This window comes from Carassius carassius, chromosome 2 (genome assembly GCF_963082965.1).
Source record: "Carassius carassius chromosome 2, fCarCar2.1, whole genome shotgun sequence".
Lineage (NCBI taxonomy): Eukaryota > Metazoa > Chordata > Actinopteri > Cypriniformes > Cyprinidae > Carassius > Carassius carassius.
The window spans coordinates 10,607,311-10,620,753 of NC_081756.1; the positions used below are offsets into that span (position 1 = coordinate 10,607,311).

Genomic DNA, 13,443 nt, shown 5'->3' on the forward strand with positions numbered 1-13,443 from the left:
CAGGACTCGTTCTGCACTGAAATGTTATTTCCTGTCACTCCCTACAGGAAATGAGGATTCTTTGTTTGCCACTTTATTAGATGAGAGGCTGCTTTTGTTTAAACACAGCCACGCGGTTTGTGGTGTGGTTGGTCTACAATCTAAATGCTCTCTCTAAAAAAAAAAAAAAAAAAAAAAAAAAAACAACCTATACATGCAACTTATCTAATGATGTATGTACATGCAGCTTCGCAATGTTGTTATTTAGCTACATATATATTTTACTTACAGCTATTGCACTACTCATTATGGCCTTCATAATTTATGTTGAATAAATATTATATTAATAATAATAATAATAAAACCTTTTTTATCTTTTTGATCTTTTTGTGCTGTTTATATAGAACTACCAGCTTGCCAAATCTGATGGCCCACAACATTTCAAACATACAAAAAAAAAAAAAAAGATTCTATGACAGCAATGTCTCCACCTATTGGTTGACCTTTACCTTTAGTTTTGTGAATGTTGTAAGACTTTCACAAGATTTGGCAATGTAACCGATGCATCAGAGTCTGCCATTAAGTTTCTACATCTGGATGTAATGTGATATTTTAAACTGAATGCCAACTAACTAGTGTTTTGTTTGTTTGTTTGTATGTTTACAAGTAAATTATGTTATTTTGACATTTTAACTGATTTTAGAAGATAATACATAATGTACTGTAATGTAATAATAACTAGGTCTATATACATACATCAGAAGTTTTATATATGTACTGTATATATACATATATATATATATATATATATATAGAGAGAGAGAGAGAGAGAGAGAGAGAGAGAGAAAGAGAAATAATCTATGACAAAGGAATAAATAGAGAATTCAAGATCTATATGATCTGAACTTATTAGCATTATTATTATTATTATTATTATTATTATTATTATTATTATTATTATTATTATTACTAAATTTACTAAAATTTTAGATGACCCTCTTGTTCTATACAATGCATATTATAGTCTGCTTTAATACAGATGGGCACATGTACAGTGTAAAAGCCACACCCCCTTCAAATAAATAAAGCTGATATTGGTTCTTCTCAGTTGAGCTGATTTGACTGGAATGTAAACATGAATTTGTCTGCAACACATCCTCTGATGCTCTTTTTGATAGGTAAATAAACTTTTGTGATGTTTGCTATAGAATGCGGGATAGTGACAGAATGACAATGTTTGCCATGAATTGAATAAATATGAATAAATATGCAGTAATATATATAACAATGTATAGCTACTGTACTATACTGTTCCATGTGTTACATACAATATAATATAGTAAATTCTCTACAAAATATGTTCTTATCATTTAATTTGCCATTGCTTTGTCATTTAATTTTTAATCTTATGATTATCCATCACTTTCATGTAGTTCCTTCTCAGTTTTAATGGGACAGTTCATTCAAATATATGATTATGTGAGTTTTTTTTTCTCCATAAAATCTTTCAAAGATCTCTAATGTTGTTTGGACACCAACAGTCTTCATAATATATTGTTTTGAGTTCCACAGAAGATGGTGTAATAAATCATAGAAATTACTTTGTAACAATATGCCGTGCACAGTTATTTCGGACATGGTGCAACACAATGCATTTTATACAATTAAAATGCAAAGTGCAGCTTACTTCTGAATCTGAATTGATGTGTTTCACTTTTTTTCCTCATAACATTATTTATTTTTTTCAGGTGTCATCTTTGTAAAACAAGCATCTTTAACTTTTGTGAAAACTGTCAACATTGGGACGACTGTCACTCTTTTGTGTTCAAACATCTTGAAAGAGCCCAGCTACATAGCCTGGTTCAAGAAGACAAATGATTCTCTCCCGCTTTGCCTTGCTACTCAATATGTGAGTGAAAAACCAGCAGACTCCATATATTTGAATGGCTTTAAGAAGAATCACGTAGAGATGTCAGTGAACAGAACATTTTCTTCCTTGAAGATTGTAAATGTGGACATCTCTGACTCTGGAATATTTTACTGTGGAAGCTTTTTGACAAACCACATGATGTTTCACAACGAAACACAGTTAGTGGTAGTAAATGGTAATTTTTAAAACTTCATTCCCTCAGTATCTTTTATAATTCCAAATTTTATACATATTCAGTGTAATTACTATTCAGTTACTATTAATTACTTTGTATTCTCTTTTATCTTTAAAGAGACTAATCATTCTGAAGAGTATATTGCAACCGTGGATTGTGGTATGTGTCACATTTTAAACTATTTGCCACTCATTCATTGCATTTTTTATTTCTAGCTTACAATGATCTTGTTCTCTTTGTTTTTCCCCTGTGTTGTTTTCTTCTTCTTCTTCTTCTTCTTCTTCTTCTTCTTCTTCTTCTTTTGAATGGTTTTAACAGGGGTGGCTGAAGAAAGTTTGAGATCCTGCCATGTCTATTATACCCTGACACTGATCTTAAGTGGCTTGGTTTTGCTTTCCACTGTTTTAGCGATTGTAATTTTCATCAGGTTGAAGAAAAGAAACAAGCAGAAAGGAGGCATGTGAACAATCCACTAGCACCTTTAACTATTAGATTAATTTATTAAATTTTTCTGTAATTCTGGTATTAATAATGATATTACAATATTTCTATAAACTGATAACTTCTGCCTTAGGAGAGCAAATAATAATGATGACTGTCTTGTTTTGTTTAGATGCCCAGCGCCATGAAAACAGTGTCGAGATGAACCAACAGTTGGAGCAGGTACAGTATATTATATCAAAATATTTTTTAACTTACAGGTTATAAATTTGATCTGTTCTGAGATTCACAAATGGTAAATGACGGGCCCATATAAATATAAATATATAAAAAATGCCTGAGCAGAGCACATAGAATGTTTGCATTTTTTTTATTGGTATATATACTGTATTATATACAGGCACAAGATGCAGACGTGAACTATGCAGCTCTAAGTTTAAACAAAAAGAAGAACAGAAGACCAGTAAGAAGATTGCAAGATGTGGAGCCTAATGTAGTTTATGCTGCCACACGGTGATCCACAGATCATCAGACCCTATGTAACAAAACACAAGTGAAACACTGCTTATGCTAAACCACACATCACTGTTAATTGCATTGTATTGCGCTGGTGTTAGATCCAGTCTTACTAGACTTTTCTCCGTCCTGATAAATTCAGTTGATTTTTGAAATGGATACATTTTTATTCATGAATTCGTGTTTTCATAATTCTAACATATTTAAAACATTAATTTAATCAAGTATTTCAACAATTGTAAATCCTGTTTAAATGCATTTATGGCACCTCTACAACATTAAACAGTCTGTGTAAATGTAGCTATTGCTGCTTCAGATGCATCCTCTGTGTCACCTTTCCAGTATTAAGTTGGCATTAGGTACTCATTGCAGAATGATCTGAACTGTCTGTGTGGAAAAACTTCAGATCTGTAGATGGTGATATGGTGTAATGCCATGAAGGTTACAAATACTGATAACAAAGATAGATAACACGGAGCCATGGTATACATGAAATAGTCTTTATTATATCCGAGACACAGGGTAAATCCAACTCAGGAATAAGGAGCGAAACACGAACACAACTTAGTAGACCCGACAAAGAAACATGAGGCAGACTATTCATTATACACTAGACTTGACGAAGGATATACAGGTGCGGGAATCAACTAATAATCAAACTAAACGAGGAAAGGAACATGACCAAATAAGGACAAACAGGAAAAGAAATGGGGCAAAACACCAAACAGTATCTCGTGTTACCATGACTGACAGGCATGCTGGATTCAGATACATTTTGTGGTTTATAATAGCAGGATCTAAACTGCTGTTTCGGTTGTGAGAGCTGACAAGGTAAGTTATATATATAATTATTTTATTATTATTATCATTATTATTATTATTATTATTATATACAGTCAATTAAGCTATTTTAATAATAATAATAATAATAATAATAATAAAAGCTGATCTTTATTTTACCTGATTTACTCAAACACAGAGAAAGAAAGCTATTGCCTTCCATAAGCAATCACAACTAATGCAATAAGTCGACCCACTAACTATGTTCCATAAACCACATATCATTCATAGGCTATTATACTCACTCTAGGCTCTTCATAGGCTATTATACAAACTCTAGACTTAAATGACACTTTGGTTTAACACAGTTAAGCGCAAAGCATTAGGGTCATTCTTACTATTCTTTTCTATTTCAGCTTGGCAACTTTCTATCAAAAAAGTTTACATTTCCACGATTGAAACATTATATCTGAAGGAGAGCTAGTTAAACTACAAGAGAAATATATTCATCCAGCTCAGATTATTAATTAATCCAGTCAATAATTTATTTACTTTATTTACAAAATTCTTCACACATGCAAGGGTCAAATTCCCACCCTGTTACAGGACATCTCAATTCATAAGTGTTTTGAGTGCACAGTTATTGTAATATTTAAATGTTCTAGCTAACCCAGTTGTTGATGAGAAGCATAGCAGATTGTCATCACTCAATGGCTGGATGTCTAAGTGGTGCCCACAGAATAACGTAGTTTTCATAGACAATCAAGCTTTTGGGGCAGACCTGACCTGTTGAAAAGAGATGGTCTTCATCCCTCCTGGGGTGGCGCCGCTCTTCTCTCTAGAAATATGGCACATAGTCTTAGAGTTTGTACTTGACTAACTGGGGCCCAGGTCAGGAAGCAGACAGACTGGCTAAACCGACCATCTACTAGCTGCCTCACGTCACAGAGGTCAGTTAGTTATCAGCACACAGAGACTCTTTCACCTAGATATCACACCATATAGACTGTGTCTGTTCCTCAAACTAGAAAATACAAAAATCGTCCAATTTAAGAGTAACAATTTAGATGCAATACGGATAAACAAACGATAAAGCTTGGCTTACTGAATATCAGGTTCCTTTCCACGAAAGCACTTTTTGTAAATAATATGATCAATGATCATAATCTAGATTTGCTCTGTTTGACAGAAACCTGGCTAAAACCTGATGATTACATTATTTTAAATGAGTCTACCCCCTAACAGAATTACTGGTATAAACATGAGCCGCATACAAAAGGTAAAGGGGGGAGGTGTAGCTTCAATTTATAACAATGTTTTCAGGATTTCTAAAAGGGCAGGCTTCAAGTATAAGCATTTATAGACATTCTGAACTCTATTGGGCTTAGACAACACGTCTCAGGACCTACTCATTGTCGAAATCATGCTCTAGATTTAATACTGTCACTTGGAATTGATGTTGATGGTGTTGAAATTATGCAGCCAAGTGATGATATTTCAGATCATTATTTAGTTTTCTGCAAACTTCATATAGCTAAGACTGTAAATTCTACTTCTTGTTACAAGTATGGTAGAACCATCACTTCTCACTTCAATCTTCCTGATGTATCCCAATTCCTTAGCATATCCAAAACCTCAGAACAACTTGATGATGTAACAGAAACTATGGACTTTCATTTTTCTAGCATTTTAAATACTGTTGCTTCTTTACACTTAAGGAATGTTAAGGAAAACAGTCTGACACCGTGGTATACTGAGCATACTCGCACCCTAAAGAGAGCAGCCCGGAAAATGGAGCGCAACTGGAGGAAAACAAAACTAAAGGCATTCCGTATTGCTTGGCAGGAAAGTAACCTATCCTACAGAAAAGCATTAAAAACTGCTAGATCTGATTACTTTTTGTCTCTTTTAGAAGAAAACAAACATTAACCCAGGTATTTATTCAATACTGTGGCTAAATTAACGAAAAAATTGCATAAACAAGTGTTGACATTTCCCAACATCACAACAGTAATGACTTTAACAACTACTTTACTTCTAAGATCAATACTATTAGAGATAAAATTGTAACCATTCAGCCGTCAGCTACAGTATCGCATCAGACAGTGCACTATAGACCCCCTGAGGAACAGTTCCACTCATTCTCTACCATAGGAGAGGAAGAATTGTATAAACTTGTTAAATCAACTAAACCAACAACACATACTGTGTGTTAGACCCTATTCCATCTAAGCTCCTAAAAGAGGTGCTTCCAGAAGTCATAGATCCCCTTCTGACTATTATCAATTACAAACTGTCATTTGGATATGTCTCCAAAACCTTCCAACTGGCTGTTATTAAGCCTCTCATAAAAAAAAACACAACTTGACCCCAAAGAACTAGTTAATTATAGACCGATCTTGAATCTTCCTTTTTTGTCCAAGATACTAGAAAAGGCATTATCCTCACAATTATGTTTCTTCTTAGAGAAAACTAGTATCTGTGAGGATTTCCAGTCAGGATTTATACCATATCATACCATATACTGAGACTGCTCTCCTTAGAGATACAAATGATCTGCTCTTATCATCTGATCGTGGTTGTATCTTTCTATTAGTGCTATTGGATCTTAGTGCTGCATTCGACCACACCATTCTTTTGCATAGACTAGAAAACTTTGTTGGCATTAATGGAAGTGCATTAGCATGGTTAAAATCTACTTATATGACGGCCATAAATTCGTAGCAGAATAAACGTCCCAAGGTCAAAATGTAATAGTATTACTATACTTGTGGGGACATTTGGATAACGTGGGGAAAACCAGTACACACACACCACACACATTGCAATGGTGCATTGTGTGTAGACCAACCGTCTCATGTGTTCTTGGCTTCGTTTGGTGCATCAGTTTATCACAGATGAGGAGCTCTGGTGAACACAACACTTGTTTACTGAACATTCAGAGGTGAATATAATATAATATTGCCATGGCAGATTAAAGTGCGTGCATCTCCTCTCCCCCCTCTGCTACCACATACATTCTCTCATATGACCTCAATCACGGGGCACTGTTCTCGATATTATAAGCACTATACAATGTAATTAGAACATTATTTATTTTTCTTTAAAATTTCAATCCCTACATAATACTCCCTTACCCATCAAGAAAATCATATCTACAACAAAATCCTTGAAATGAGGCACAATACAAAAAATATGTATCATGAACAAGACAAAACACATCTTTAAGAACAGGGGGCTAAAAAAAAACATTTTCTTTTAGCAATATTGAAACCTATACATCAGCAGATCCTTAAGGCATGAATATGTCAGCAAAACAATTCCAAATGTTACATATCAACCTTACTTAAACCAAAGAAACTGGGAAGCACATCCCGAAAGGACAATGTAGAGGTAGGTAACTCAGAAGTTACTCAGACTGCTACCACACCACGTGTGTTCTCTCGCACAATCACAGGGCAATGTTCTTACGATATTATAACCACAGTTCTATACAATGTATTAGAACATTATTTATACTTTTACATTTAAATCCCTACAAATGGCAAACTCAAAACAATTTAAATACATTTTCTAATCAACAGAGCATTCAATAATAAACTATCTTTGAACCTTGTGGGCCCTGGTTATGGCTCATTTCTCTGCTCTGGGTAAAGATTTGATAATGCTTATCTTATCGATAATTTGTGCTAAGAAACTAAAACTAAAATGTAAGCACTCAGAGTCTCCTTTTAACACCTCACACATATTTGCGGAAGCTAGTAAGTTTAACAAATACTCTGCAACAAAATCAACCACAAACACACACATTAAGTTTCCAAGTTTTATGGTGATATTCCATAGACATTGGGATATGTTTGTTTATATTTGTACAAACAGATTGTTTAATTGTTTATACTGTACAAACAGTATTTTCTATCCCCCTCACATAAATCTTGCACAAAAATTAATTTAGCATGATTTACAAGCTGATTTCCTCATGAAAACCAAAAAATGTACAAGGATTTTGGATCTTTGTCTGAACATTTTGTCTCCATTATGTAGGACAGGGGTGTCCAATCCTTCTCCTGGAGGGCCACATTCCTGCAGAGTTTACCTACAGTACAACCAGAAATAAATGCAGCTGAACCAGCTAATAAAGGTCTAATACTAGGCATACTACTTCCAGGAAGGTGTGTTGAGGCAAGTTGCAGCTTAACTCTGCAGGACAGTGGCCCACAGGAGCAGGATTGGACACCCCTGATGCAGGGTATACCTGAACCACACACACACACACACACACACACACAACAGCAAAGACAGAAATAATGCAACTTAACTTGTTAAATAATGCAATTTTATATGCCACAAAAATAACATATCATAATTGCAAATGTTAACAAATACTTAAAAAGCAGGAGAATAATAACAGAATTTAACCAGTGAAACTGCATTTTCATTAATTTATTTAGCAAAGGCTGTTATCCAAAGCGACGTAAGAATGTGAACTGGCATTTTAGCACATTATTTCTGAATGTAGCGTAATAATAAAATGAGACGTGAGCCTATAGCGACTTTTTCTCTCACAAAATGCAATTTCATATGAATAGCATTTTTTTTAACAATGCAGCAAGCATTTTTAAGATAGATTTAACAGATCTCTTCCTTTCCTCTCTCTCTCTCTCTGTTTTGAGAAGAAAGTGCTGTACTTTGTTATTAGTATAAGGCTTTGGTTATTATTATTATTATTATTATTACTACAGGCAAAGAAAAAGTTGTAAAGTTAAAATAACATTATTTTAACCAGTATTTTTCTAGGCAAACTGGTGATGATTATACAGGGGAATGCAGAAACGTTAAAATATGGATTCTGCTCGGAATTTTTTTCTTTCTTTTTTTTTTTTTTAAGCCCTGCTATCAACTAGTACTTGATGAACTGGTTATAAATTATTCTTGTCTCTTCTTGGTTTAAGGCATCAGTATCCACAATCTGCCAAGAGAAAAATAGAAAATAAAATCATAATTTAGTTTTTTACTACAAATTTGCTGTATAATCTACTATAAAAAGTCACAGTTTTGTGTAAAGTTAATTCAGTCACTACAAGCAATATAACTGACAGTAACAAAACTGAATTTTATATTTGAATGTTTTACTTTGGTACTTTGTTCAATACATCACCAACCTGGAAGCTGAAGTAATTTAGTATTGCATAGTTCAAAATTTAAACCTAACCTCATTTACAGTAGATGCAGTTTTATCATTTTTGTATTTTAATCACATTCTGTTTTTAAATTCTGAGAATAGAAAAGACAGTTACCTGCTTCCATTGATTACTGGGATGATTCAAAGTATCTTAATAAATACAAATCAAAATTTATGGTTAAAAATATGATGATGTATGTGGCTCTGTGAAAAGATGAAGCTAGTTATAAGATATAAAGATATTATATTATACTAGATATAAAGTATACATAGAGACAAAGAAGTACAACTACTGTATACCTCCAATGTGGATATTTTGAATCACTATCAGCAGAATTGTAATCACAACCATGGTCATGATGTTCAGTGTTGCCAGAATTACAGTAATTGGGTTCCACGTGAACTGTAATAATACATCTGAAATAGTCACATAGATGTGAGATTTAATGTGCTACAATAAATACATAAAATATGTCACATTCAACTTATGACCAAAGACATTGCAGTACTAAATTTTTTTTCTAGCAAATCAAAAATTACCTTCAACAATTAAATTAGTTCCATTTCCAAAGTGTATCTTCCCACATGTGGCAACAGCGCAGTAATAAATCCCAGCATCAGATGATCTGAGTTCAGTCTGAGACAGACTGTAGACACAGCTCCAGGTAGAAGAGCCGTTCTCTGATCTCTCCGTACACTGATCACTCCTGTTATCACGGGTGTAAATGAGTCCTGTATGAGAATGTTCTGATGAATGTCTGAACCAGTAGACGCTGTATTCTCCTGCACAGATCTGACTCATGACTGAACACTGCAGAGTCACTGAATCTCCTGGATGAAGTCTGTCAGATACAGGCTGCTAGAAAACTGTGGCCCCACTGGCAGAATCCTTACCTTTGAAAGAAATCCATCAAGATGATGTAATTTTTTTACTAATACAATTTTAGTTTATTAATACAGGAGTGACATGAAAGTTCTCACAAAACAGCTAGTTTAAAAGAAGTCTCACCTTTGTGTAGCAAAATCGTCCCTTCTCCAAACTCAATTGTGCTGATGAAGGTCACAGCACAATAGTAGTTTATATTGAAAAAGTTATTTCCAACTTCAAAAGAATACCGTTCTACCTTGTCAAAGCCATTTTGATATATAAAACCTCCTGAGAGATGATTTGAATATGCAATAAGAAGAGGTTTTTTGCCAACAGTCTGTTTAAACCATGAAACAGTGTGTATCATGTCAAATGAATAAGAGCAAGGTAAAATCACACCGCTCCCAAGTTCAGCAACTACAAAAGGATACTGGTGAATGACACCCTTTATCTGACATGTGCCACCTAAAAATAAAAGTAATATGATAAGGAAATCTTATATGAAAATAAATGTTCAACAATCAAGATACTAGTCAAACTTACATGCAAACATGGAGAGAGAAACGAAAAACAATACTCTAAACTTCATTCTGCAGAACTTGCCAATTTAATCTAAAAGAGAAATATAAACAGCAGTCTTGAAATTTTTTGGAATGATTAAGAGAACGTCTCGGTTACGTACATAACCCTCGTTCCCTGATGGAGGGAACGGAGACGTTATGTCGAACCACATATGGGGTCTCACTTGGGAGGCCAATCATCTCTGAATTTAAGAGAAAACGCCAATGAAAATTGGCTAGTGGATTAACATACCTGAGCCACTCCCCGTGCCAACGGGTATAAATAGGGCAACAGGTGCATCCACTCATTAGGTTTTACGCTGAGGAGCCGAGAACGTGTCCCGGCAACAGCGAACGGTTCAAGGTTGTGGCATGGGGACATAACGTCTCCGTTCCCTCCATCAGGGAACGAGGGTTACGTACGTAACCGAGACGTTCCCTATCTGTCGGTCACTACGAGTTATGTCGAACGACATATGGGGTCCTATGGAAAACGCCACAACCTGAACATCGTCACAACCCTGTGGCGCTGCAATTGTTGACAAGCCCTGGCGTGTCACAAAAGCTACGCTTAAGGTCATAACCTTCCCAAATCCCCAGCGCAAATACACTGACCTTGGTACCGAAGGGGCCAAAGGGTGAGTACATCGCTGCTGGAGAAGGCCACGCTGCTGTTCCGCCCACATAAAGTTAATGGAAGGGATTTCAACCTTCAGAGAAAGATTGCTTCAAATCTTCCCTATTAGTTCTTTCAGCTGGCAAGACAATGGGGAAGCGAGCCTAGGAAAAGGTCGCTACGGAGACCACATCCTACCCGTAGGGAGGTGACATGTGGATATACCGATATGGACTGACCCAGGGGGCAGTACTACATATGGAAGGGGTCTCTGAGGCAGGTCCTACCTTGGAGTAGGGATGGAACTGCTGCCAGAAGAGACTGACAGAACGGGTCTGTCAAGGGAAGACACGGGTTTGCCAAGAGGGAAACCTTACCATGGAAGAATACACATATGGGATTACCCGTAGGGAACCAAGCCATATGAACACCTAGCCCAGAACAGGGGCTGACCGGAACTCCGGGCATGCTAACGCCAGTACTGGGCCTGGCGACAGACTGCTCCGCCAAGTCTGACTGCCGAGAGTGCTGAAGGATGCTCGACCAGGGTACGCCAACCGGGGAACTCTACTGGGAGAAGAAAGGCGCTCACATCCCCGTGTTAGGGGGAATGGCGCAGCAAGCGTGACACCCAGCCAGCCCTTCCCGCCAATTACCTGTTACCCAACACACGGGAAGAAACTGGCTCCACACGGAGGTTGTAAAACCTCGCAAAGGTGTTAGGTGTCGCCCAGCCCGCAGCTCGACAGATGTCTGCCAGAGAGGCGCCGTGCACCAGAGCATAGGAGGAGGCCACACTCCGTGTGGAGTGGGCCCTCACCCCCAGGGGGCACGGCTCGCCTTGGGAATGTTAAGCCAAGGCGATGGCATCCACTATCCAGTGGCCCAACCTCTGCTTAGAGACAGCCTTCCCCTTCTGCGGACCTCCAAAGCAGACCAGGAGCTGCTCAGAGCTTCTAAAGCTCTGGGTGCGGTCCACGTATATGCGAAGCGCTCTTACGGGACACAGCGACGCCAAGGCTGGATCTGACTCCTCCAGGGGCAGCGCTTGCAGGTTCACCACCTGGTCTCGGAAGGTAGTGGTGGGAACCTTGGGCACGTATCCAGGCCGGGGTCTCAGGACAACGTGAGAGTAGGCCGGCCCGAACACAAGGCACTCTTCACTTACCGAAAATGCTGGGAAGGTCCCCGACCCTCTTGATGGAAGTGAGCGCGATCAGGAGCGCTGTCTTAAGAGACAGGAACTCAAGCTCGACTGAATCCAGCAGCTCAAAGGGACCCCTCTGAAGTCCCGCCAGGACAATAGAGAGGTCCCAGGAGGGAATCAGGGGTGTCCTAGGAGGATGTAACCTTCTGGCACCCCTCAGGAACCTAACGATCAGGTCATGCCTCCCCAGGGACCGGCCGTCCACTGCATCGTGATGGGCTGCAATGGCTGCAAATGCAACGGCCGACAGCTTACAGGCCTTGGGTGAGAGGCGCGGACTATTCCTCCCAGTGGCGGCGTTTTGCGGACACAAGTGCACCGCAATCGCACTCTCCTGCTGGGGAATGTCAACGCACCCCTAGCTGCCCCGCCATCGAGGGTAGTGAGGACGGAGGAACGAAATGAGCTGCTTCCGGCCGTAAAAAGGAGCCATCCACGACTACATCACTTCCCCATGCACATCCGGGAAGAAAGGAACCAGAGCAAAACGCGGTTGTGAGCCGCGCTCTACAACGAGAACCAATCAAACAGCCGTGAGCACTCAGGGCTGGGTGGCCACCTCCATCCTGATGCTCACAGCTGCCCGGGCAAGCACGGCTGTCAACTCTGGGTCCAATTCGGCAGTGGCGACAACACCCGAGGGGGGCAGCCCCGCCGAATCTTCATCCACAGAGGTCAACAGCCCATCCCCGATGCTGCAATCGACATCTGATCCCCAGCGGCAAACTGAATGACCCGTTGGGACTGCCATAAGACAGCCCAGCAAAATCACCCAGCAGCCGCACAGGACAAACACTGCGGAAGGGGTAAGAGGTCCGTGGGGCGTGGCCCGGCGGAGAAGCTCTCACTGTCTCCTTCAAATCTCCCAGAGCACTAGCCGGCGGTCCTCTGCTCGTGACAGAGAAACCCGAACGGGTAGTGACAGAGGGGTCTGCTCCTTTCCCTTTAAGAAAGGAGAGACGCGATCGCAGCGTTGCCATGGTCACACACGCAGTGCGTGCATGAACCATCCACGAACGCGCCTTCAGCGTGCTGAATGCCCAGACACGGAAGACAACGAACGTGGCCGTTGTCAGAGAACAGGAAATGACCGCATCCAGAAGGACGCGGACGAAACGGCGTCTTTAAAAAGACGCGAATCGTCCGCGATTTGCTCTTTTAGGAAATCTGCTCTCTTAGTTGAAGCGCC

The 13,443-nt window shown here is 38.8% G+C and overlaps 1 protein-coding gene and 1 pseudogene across 1 annotated transcript; one reads left to right on the forward strand and one right to left on the reverse strand.

The window, feature by feature from the left end:
* Positions 1–1,102: 1,102 nt before the first annotated feature.
* Positions 1,103–3,325, forward strand: LOC132096662 (uncharacterized). Its single transcript, XM_059502165.1, has 6 exons — positions 1,103–1,157; positions 1,728–2,084; positions 2,202–2,243; positions 2,403–2,540; positions 2,698–2,747; positions 2,926–3,325. The coding sequence occupies exons 1-6, from the start codon at positions 1,115–1,117 to the stop codon at positions 3,040–3,042; spliced, it is 747 nt and encodes a 248-aa protein (XP_059358148.1). The 5' UTR covers positions 1,103–1,114; the 3' UTR covers positions 3,043–3,325.
* Positions 3,326–8,776: 5,451 nt separating this feature from the next.
* Positions 8,777–10,424, reverse strand: LOC132098447 (Ig kappa chain V region K29-213-like; annotated as a pseudogene).
* Positions 10,425–13,443: the final 3,019 nt, after the last annotated feature.

Bases quoted from the DNA above. Each gene is read 5' to 3' on its own strand.
- LOC132096662 (XM_059502165.1), top strand. From the start codon at position 1,115: ATGAATTTGTCTGCAACACATCCTCTGATGCTCTTTTTGATAG. The intron at 2,085-2,201 runs GTAATTTTTAAA...TTATCTTTAAAG, and splicing joins ACAGTTAGTGGTAGTAAATG to AGACTAATCATTCTGAAGAG. The intron at 2,541-2,697 runs GCATGTGAACAA...TGTTTTGTTTAG, and splicing joins AAGAAACAAGCAGAAAGGAG to ATGCCCAGCGCCATGAAAAC.